The 9651-nt window shown below is 43.5% G+C and overlaps 1 protein-coding gene across 1 annotated transcript; it reads left to right on the top strand.

Moving 5' to 3' along the window:
• The first annotated feature begins 985 nt into the window (after positions 1–985).
• Positions 986–9619, top strand: LOC147225329 (uncharacterized). The gene is made up of 16 exons (XM_086162689.1): positions 986–1089; positions 1431–1549; positions 1645–1856; positions 2650–2706; positions 2819–2911; positions 3953–4039; positions 4116–4226; positions 4353–4523; positions 5205–5295; positions 5679–5785; positions 5866–6066; positions 6150–6281; positions 6867–6945; positions 7018–7208; positions 7296–7316; positions 7489–9619. Exons 2-16 carry the CDS (start codon positions 1465–1467, stop codon positions 8458–8460), a joined length of 2610 nt encoding a protein of 869 aa, XP_086018815.1. The 5' UTR covers positions 986–1089; positions 1431–1464; the 3' UTR covers positions 8461–9619.
• The last annotated feature ends 32 nt before the right edge of the window (positions 9620–9651 follow it).

Raw genomic sequence — 9651 nt, 5'->3', positions numbered from 1 at the left:
GCACTAAGGTGACTTTTGTCAGTAAAATAGATCAAATAAAATAAAATAAAATAATTCCCAAACAAAGAAATGTTTGGATAATTTCTAATCAATTTGATTCCGGGTTTTTATCTGTTAATCTTGACCCTTGCTGACATCTAGTGGACTAGATTGATCAGTCATGGCCTTCATGACTTAACCTGTGCACTCTCAAGAGTGACATGAAAAAAGGTGCTGTCTTTATTTACACAAACATTTATACGACCCGAGCGATACGGGTCTGTTTCGCAAACTGCGATCTTCATCTTGCCCCCGGGCGGATATTTGGTTTCTTCCTGCTTTTGCCAAACCGTGAAGGACAGACGTCTGCACCGACTTGACAGGGACAATAGACATGCTTTCATCGCAGGAGGCATTTAAAGACACTGTGAGAGTGTGTCTATGTGTGGCTCTGCATGCTGGGACAAGTGAGTAAAAGGATATGGGTTAATCTTCAGAAGGTGAGCAGCGGATGTTTGATTGTTAATCCCTTGTCAGGCTCCATTAGCTGTCACGCATCACTAATTGAGCAAATCCAAGCGGCTGGCAAGCAGGGTAGACAAGTCTTGGGGTGTTTTTTCCGAGCGTCACAGTTTGCTGAATAATTACCGATCGGCCCATTTCTAATTGTTCTTTTTTTAGTGTGGATACAGCAGCTTCGCCACGCGCACTTTGATGGCTGAGCTCCGATGCCATGAAAAGTCAAGGGCTCTTTGCTCTTTATGCCAGACAAATCCTTTCACTTCACCCGTGACCCCAGTCTATGACCTCGCCGCGCAGTTCTCGTCAACAGCGATCTGATTGGCTCAGGATTCCTCGCCGACCAGGTGAGCCCCGCCCTGAGGATTTAGCCCCTGAGCTGATCGCCATAAGCCGCGGTCTGCTTTTTATTATACGAGAAAGGGGGGGGCAATGTGTTTACCAATTGCTTTTCTTTCTATTTGTGTCCTTTCCTAACTTTTGTAAGGCTCAGTGTGACTCTTCGGGCGGCTCCTCGGATGTTTCTGTTTATCGTGAACCTGCGACGGTGACGGGTGATGGACGGACAAGCTGCGGAGAATTTGACAACAGGTGAGCTCAAAGGAAGCGCATATCGATGCTTAAATTTGAGAATTTACCGATTGATTTGACTCATATTTGACATAACGTTCTGCGTATCTCAGTTTTACTCACCCTTGCATTAAATATAAACTTACACAGCAACATACATTAGCTACTTATGCACTTATATTCTCACATTACTGAATCACATGCTATCGTATTGTAAGAATCTCTTCAATCGCTTTGAAAATCACAACAGCGATCGAACGACGGTTGGGCGACTTTTTCGACGACGGACGAAAACGAAGTTAATATGATGAAGTGTTTCAGTGATTTTGGAAAAAGAATCACCCCTTCCGTCGATCCTTCAGGCAGAACTTCCTGAGGGGGGGACGAAGCTCAGGTATGGCTGTCACCAGATGGAGTTTGTCTCAAGCCAGGACTCTTGTCTGCTCACTCATGGTCATCCTATGTCAGCAGGCTGTCACAGGTACGTCCACTATGACGCTATTATTCACATCCTCATCCAGAATGAATGCACTTCTCATGTCCTGTGCACGGGTTCGGGCCTCAATTTGTAAACAGGAATGTCCGGTTGGGGTGGATGCTTCGAGGGTCGCGATGTAAATACATCGATAAGAGAAAACAGCCTTTTCGGAGAGGTCGTGGCAGAGTTCGTGACGGACGCTATGGAGGGAGTCCATTGGTACCTGCATGGTAAAGATGCTGACTGGTTCTTCTTGGACGGAAGGAACATCCGACTCAACGCATCACCAGAGAAGGTCCTTGACCGAGAGGTATTTTCTTTAAGATACAGATTTATTCTCAGGTAATGTGGCTTCTATGTGACTAGCGGCTACTTTAAGTCAACGGCACGTTTTGTTTCAAAAACAATCTCTCACTGTCGTGCAGTTCCCTGACAGCTGTCTTACGTAACGGCAGCTGTTGAAGGGTCAACTAGATTAACGGTCTCGGTTTTCAAGTCGCACCCTGTCTTTTGGGAACAATTTCGAGGAAAGGCATAAAACGCGGTGCATCACGTAACAACCAAAGTTGAAAAGAAAACAGCGGCAGCTGACGCTCTCCAGCGAGGCTGTCGGTGACAAGATATTTCTACCTTGAAATGGTGAAAATGGACAATAGTAAATACTCTCGTATGACAACTTAGGATTATTTTTTGAGTTCCACGAAAATTAGCGTCCCTGTATTTTTTAATCGGTTCATAATATCAGGCTTTGCACGACGTAAACAGAGCCAAGATTAAGGGAGATTCAGTTTTAGCGAGTCCTAAGTCATTCTAAGCCCAGAGGACAACAACTTAAAATATTAACTTTTAAGGCTGATCTCAAAATTAATTGATAAGCCATTTCTTACTTATAAATAATAAAAAAACAGACATAAGGGCCATCACATATTTCAAAAATTCAACATAATTTTTTCCTCTGTTTGTATTTGTAAAGTGAATTCCCATCCATATATGGACATGGGTGAATCACAGTTTTCAGAAAAAAAAAGACATTTTTTCAAAACCAATTAACTGATCAATACTGATCAGACTCAATAAATCTGCCGCGATGTGTCTCCTGTCAGACAGAAGGTCCCGTCCTGACGGCTCAGTTGTTATGCAGTGAAGACGATACAGTTCAGGTACCCTTTCTATTTCCCTGTCTCTCTTTCTTTACTCCTTAATGTGAAGGGCCAAACCAAAAACCAATGCACTGATTTTTTTTTTTTTTTAATCTTTTTGCTGTGGTTGTAGAGCGTGTACAAGATCATTGTGGAGATTCTCAACGAGAACGACAACTGGCCCGTGTTTGCAGATGACACAAATCAGTCCGTCGTTCTTAGTGAGGTGAGGCTCTCTAAGAGGTGCGTCTTTGTGAAAATACAACGTTATCTATAAAATGCACTGAAAAGGCCCTCAGGTGACCACACTTGAAAGAATTGACTGAGGCAATAGCATCAGCCTGCCACTAGATGGAAACAGTGTTTTGTCAGTAAAGGGAAGGGAAGCAACTCACTTGCAACAAGAAAGAGTGCAGCATGGTCCACCTTTAGGTTTAATCTCAAAACAAGTGGGAACCGGATCACCGAGAGCGGATTCATTAGCACCAACCTGGTCAAATACCGATATGTTGCATAAATAAAAAATTAGATGAAAGTTGGCCAACTATTGTAGGGTACAGCATGAATGTATAAATAGCTTTTATATCACTGTACAGTGCAAAGATAGGAAATGTAAACATACGTGACTAAAATTAGATTTAGAAAAATATGAAAAAGAAATACGGTGTTACAAAGCTGGAAGTGGACAACTTTATGAAATCAATTTAGTTGAAGCGTAGAACTCAAGAGAGTGCATTAGGTTTCTGCTTGACTGACCTACTGTATTATTGAGTCTTGAGGTTCACTGTTAAGCATAAAAGGACTCTATACTAAATCATTTATGAATATGGATGGAATGAAGAAATGGTTTTCAAATGGCCAAATTCAAGAATAAAGAAAACCCCCAAAACTTCAGGATCTTAGTTTGCTGTCATTCATTTTTCGCAAATGATTCTATAAAGTTAATATGTAACATATTGTAAGCGTGAATCATCGATTAAGAATAAGAACAACTTTATTTATCCTGAAGGAAATTGTTGTGCCAGAGTTTCAAGTAAAATATAACAATAATAAGTAATAGTAGGAAATTGTATAAACAGTATATAAAAGGGGGAGAATAAGAAATACAAATAAAACTATAAAGTGTCAAAGTCAAGGCTATAAAGTGTTTTAAGGTCTTAAGTACAAAGATTTGAAGATTCCCTGCGGCCGAAACGTGAAACAACACAGAATGATTACACAAAAATTACAATAATTGATGTTCTGCTGCATTTTGTGTGTTCTCCAGCTGACCCCGGTGAACACAGTAGCATTCACTGTCCGGGCAGTAGATGCTGACAATGACAAGATAATCTATTCGATCGACCAATCCTCGGTAAGTTCTGCTCTCTTCCTCTCTGACAGAAAAAGGATGCCAAGCGCAAAGTTTCATTTTTGCCTGTGATTTTCAGCCTGACGCAGAATATTTCAGAATCGATCTCCCAAACAGCGGGGAGGTGATCCTGTCCAAACATCTGGACTACGAGACCAGAACCCAGCTTTTTGTCACCATTCACGCCTCGGTAAGTCGTCCAAACTTTATATATCCGACGCGTTTCAATGTTTCTACTGTTCAACGCCATTTGATTCACCGCTGCCGTGGATCAACGTAAAACTATCTCGGCTCGAATCCTTCTCTCGCTCGGTAGGAAATGAGCACGGCCGAAAAATTCAACACCAGCGTCGACATCGAGATCGGTGTCCAGGACGGGGATGACCAGTACCCACAGTTCCTGCCCTGCGTGCTGCTATTTCAGGACGAGACCAGTCGTGTTTGCACCAGCCCCGAGTACACCGTCAACATCACGGAAGGGGAAGAGGTCAGTTTCCGAAACGCTATCCCAGAAGCGATACACGCGTTGGATGCCGGCGTCTCAGGTCCGTTAATGCCTTGTTTTAACAACAGGGGCCCTTTAGACGTAAATACGGATCAGTCGGGAGTCAAGTGTCTCATTTGAGCTGATAGAAAAAACAACATGCTTATCTTTGCTATGCAACCTGCAAGGCCAGATCTAGTAAAGACACAATATCCAGTGTCTCGATTTGCCTTCAGAGAGTGATCTATTTTTTGAATGAAAACATTTATTGCTCAACTAGTCAGTGAGGAAGCCGCAGTCGAGGAAAGCAGATTTATACTTGAGCGTTAATAATTGATAGTTGACGAATGGTGGGATGTGGTTAAAACGAGTCTTTGGATTTTGTCGACGCGGTGCGTTCAGCAGTCATAGTAAACGTGTAATCTCTGCATGTGTTCACCTCATGTCACCTAAACTTTGCATAACTTGTCATAAAACCTCAGATGCCTTGTGACCTTCCTCACAACTAGCGCTTTGGAATTTCCACCGCACCGGAAAACATTGTCAGTGTGTCAGTCAGAAGCACTGTCAGTAACACGTTACCTTAGAGAGTTCAAGTAATTATTGCAATGCAAAGTTAGAAACCAGCAATATAATTGTAAATGGTAAAAAATGAAAAAGAAAAATCCGTGTGTTGTGATGCAGGGTTTTGTGTTGGACTTTTCACCGGGTCATATTCATGCAGTGGATGGAGACAGAGGACTGAACAGCCCAGTCAACTATGCTATCCTCTCAGGTACAGCAGGCAAACATACACACACACACACACACACATCTATACAGGACTGTCTCAGAAAATTAGAATATTGTGATAAAGTTCCTTATCTTCTGTAATGCAATTATAAAAACAAAAATGTCATACATTCTGGATTCATTACAAATCAACAGAAATATTGCAAGCCTTTTATTATTTCAATATTCCTGATCTTAAGAAAACTCAAAAAATTATGATATCATGAAAAAGTAATTTTTGTTTTTTTAATTGCATTACAGAAGGTAAAGAACTTTATCACAATATTACAATTTTCGGAGACATTTCTGTATATTAATAAAAACTTACAGTGGTGAATGTCAATAATCTGTGGTGTTCTTGTGTTAATGTGTTTGTTGTCATGGTAGGAAATGATGACGGGCGTTTCCTGATGGACCGAGAGACGGGCGAGGTGAGACTTACCAGGGCGGTGAGGGACAAATCGCAAACACCAATGCTGCATCTCCAGGTCATGGTGAGAGAGTGATAAACAGCGGAGCCACATAAACCCGTGAGGTTTGATGGATAACTACCCATGCTGTGTCTCGCTTACAGGCTTACCAGGATGATGACCCCAGGAAGTACTCGGTGGCCACGGCTTTGGTCAACGTTTTGGCGGTGAACCAGTTTCGTCCGCAGTTTGACACGGCTGAATATCAAGGATTTGTATCAGCGGGGAAGAGTCCTGCCGCTCTGGTCAACACCTATGGGAGCAAAGCATTGATGTTAAAAGTGCAGGACCAGGATTTTAACCATGTAGGCAATGCACACAACACCACTTAAAGACGTTTCTCTGCATCTTAATCATGACCTCATTTTTAATCTCTACAACCTGGCAGGGATTTAATCCAATGATCTACTTCACCTTAAGTCCCACATCTAATCACTCGGGCGTCTATCAAGTCACAAAGGAGGGGCTTCTCGTTGCCAGGACTGACAAGCTCAAGCCAGACCAGAGACATTTCCTCGAGGTTTGTCTCATCGTTTTTTTTTTTTCAAGACTCATGTTTTACCATGTTACGTCCTAAAAGAATAACAGGCCTGATGTAACATCAGATGTTAAGGCAGGATGAGAACATCCCCCCCTTCCCCCAAGCAGGATGTGTTGCTGGTGGAAACAGGCAGTAATAAAATAACAAACAAACTAAAAACTAAACAGACAGTGTTGCAAGCACAAAAAAATAGATACTTTACTAAAATGCAAAATTCACCAACAATTAGATAGTTGATCACATGAAGGAAAGTGAAGCGGTAATTTTGAACCATACTATGAGGAACAAGGCATGGTGGAAAAAGGGTGACTTAAAATGAGGCAAAAAAAAAAGGAATCAGGAGGTATTGTAGAAAGAAATATATTTTAGACATTCTTTATGACAGAAAAGTGGAATGGTATGTAAATATATAGGTCTCCCCAGAGCCGGAAGGGTCCAAAATAGTACTCCTGTTCTGCCTGTTACAACAGGCATCTCTCTGTAATGCACGGCAAGATTGCTTGCGATTGCAATTTCAACAGCGGGACGAGAAAAAAGATGCTGAAGTTCCGTAATAATTTTCAGGTAAAGGCTGTCGACCAGGAGTCTGGTGACACCACATATGCTACAGTTGTGGTGGAAGTGCTACCTGAAGGACAAACAAGTAAGTAAGAACCCACAAGTAAGACGATCATTGAAAATGGTGCCGTAAAGCACATGTTTTTGGCGCCGCCAGTCCCCGCCAGTCCACTCGCAGAAGGCCGTCTGATAGGCTGCACTCTGGGCAAAGCCTTCTTCCTGAGCATGGTCTTCATGGGTGCACTTGGCAGCGTCCTGTGTCTGGTGATGTGGGTGAGGAGGAAGCACAAAGGGCACAGGGACCCACTGGAGAGAGGCTGCGTGGCACAGGGAAAACACCCCAATGTGGTGAGATGTTTTATCACTCCAACGACGTGCCATTTTTTCACACAAGTACATTGGTGTTTCTGAACCATTGTCTAAATTCTTCAACAGAGCCTTCGATGGTTCCAACTGGTAGGTTTTTTTTTTTCTTCTTTACCTTAAAATATCAAACCATAACAGTGACTGAAATACTGATACGTTAAATATTTAACAAAGAGAAGTTTCAGTCTCCATCGGCCTTGGGGTGTGTGCTTACCCTGATTGCTTGCAGCAGAAATCGGTCTAATGCATCCCTTTGTTTCAGGTGAGTCACCGCAGTGCGATGCCACAGATGGAGGAGAACCCCTTCAGCAATGAACATTACGGCACCTGCAACCCTTCCTTCAGCTTCACGGACAAAACTGGTATCTACACTCATCCCGACGTCCCCCTTTGTCAAGAATCCATCCCGGCGAAAACGGTTTCTGCCCCAGACTCCGGCTCGATCTGGACCAAACCTGTCGGCAGCCAGGAGACCGTCGATGAGAAAGGTTTCACGCCAACTGAAAGCAACACCAGCTCACACAGCTTCCATCCTGAGCCTACTAGCCCCGCACAAGAAGCTTCTCCTACCAGGGAAGACCTCATTTCAGCGACTCCTTCACCCGATACGACCTTGGAGGACACGGAGAACCTCCGGAACCCCAACTCAAACCCCAATGACCCGGGTGCCCCCACATCTCCACCTCTCCCTCCTCTGGATTCATTGACCAACACCGCAGACGAGACGGTTGATCCCACCACGCATTCCTATCAATCCTCTCCAGCGAGCTTGCCTGACAGTCACACCAGGATCGCTTCAGCCAAGATCGACAAACCTTTCGCCAAACCTCGCGTAAACACGCCCCCGCATCATCCATATTCACCTCTGATGTCCTCGCCTCTTCCGAAGAAGGCGAGCACACCTCCGCCCACCCCAGAGCGCACACCTTTAAAAGCTACCCTCATTCATATAGACACGTCTCCGTCTGAAACACCACCGGTAACACCACCGGTAACACCACCGCAGACATCGATAACAGAGGAAGACCAGCCCTGTACTTCTCTGGACCTACCCGAGCAGTCGGAACTCCAGGATACCCAGGCCGGCAGCGGAGCGGCGGTGGAGGAAGATGACGGGTTCCTGGGGGATGAAGACGCAGATAAAATCAGCGAGGATGAGCTGGATTCTGATGAAGAAGAGCTGCTGAGAGTGATGGCTCGTTGTAATCCAGTTTTTATCACTTTCAGTAAGTGATGCCGCCGGAACGTTCGAGGCACTGATGGTGACGAGCTGGAAAAGAGATATCATGATGAGGTGGTGGTGAGGGATGAAACATACGGCGGTCGATGACGGTGGGCAAACCATCGAGTGAGGAGTGACACACCGGATCGTGGTTCTGCGGTGCTGTACGTTGGGGTGCACAGAAGAAAAGAAGTACAGTGACCTCAACAAGAAAAACATTTAACATTTTCACAACTAATATGTAACCCATGTGAAGCAAGAAGACGTTGATTTCAATTGTTCAAAGGAAAAACACGTAAAACTGCGGTGACTGCTCCGTGAACTGTTGCCATTGGAACACAAGATATCACTCCAAAACAGTGATACAATATTCGTGCATTTCTTTGTTTGTGAATTGCCTGCTTTTAGGGATGAAACTGTTCACTTCGAGATGATTTGGTGAATAAGTCGGTGATGGAAAAAGATGGGGAAAGTGAGAAGGTGCCTTCTGTATTCCGGAACGGTTATGTGACTGTGTCAGTAGGCCATGTGTCAGCTCATCACAGCTGGGTCATCGAGATTAGCCGTCGAGCATCGGCTATAAAGATCCCGCACATTAGCGGATCTCTTCCTCGGTACAATCACTTAAGACAGCTTGTGTTCTTTCCGTTATTGCACTTATCAAGAGGCAGATAAATGTGAACGCACTAGAAGTGGCTGGGATCTCCACAATCGACCACCAGTAAAGACCTTTAGATAATTAATGACAGCAACAATGTAAATTACCTCACTATTGTTTGTTGGGAGCTGTTTCATACACTATTTGCAGTAGGAGATTTAGAAGCCCGCTTGTAAATAATTGTTAAAAATTCATACAACTGCTGTGGGATGTGAACGAACCATTAGTCCTGTGCTACTTCTTTGTATAATAAAAATAGTCACAAGACAAAAACACACAATAAAAGGGCCTGCCGCTTGTCGAGGAGGAAATGGAAAAAGCTAGTAAAATGGGCCGTTCAAAGGGACATTGTTGCATAGCCAATTAAAATGTTATGGTTAATATTTTGTTATCCGGGTATTTTGATTGGATTCTTTATTTCATAAATTGGAAACGGCAGAAAATATTTTAGAGAACAATTTAGGAAATTGCCTTTTCAGACAGTTTGTGAATTGATGTGTAGCAGCAACTGGCCCAATCTGACTACTATTGCAGTCAAAGGAAAA

Source organism: Fistularia commersonii, chromosome 17, assembly GCF_037954325.1.
Source record: "Fistularia commersonii isolate RoL2024-O1a breed Wild chromosome 17, RoL_Fcom_v1.0, whole genome shotgun sequence".
Classification (NCBI taxonomy): domain Eukaryota; kingdom Metazoa; phylum Chordata; class Actinopteri; order Syngnathiformes; family Fistulariidae; genus Fistularia; species Fistularia commersonii.
This window is presented reverse-complemented; position numbering and strand designations above follow the sequence as displayed.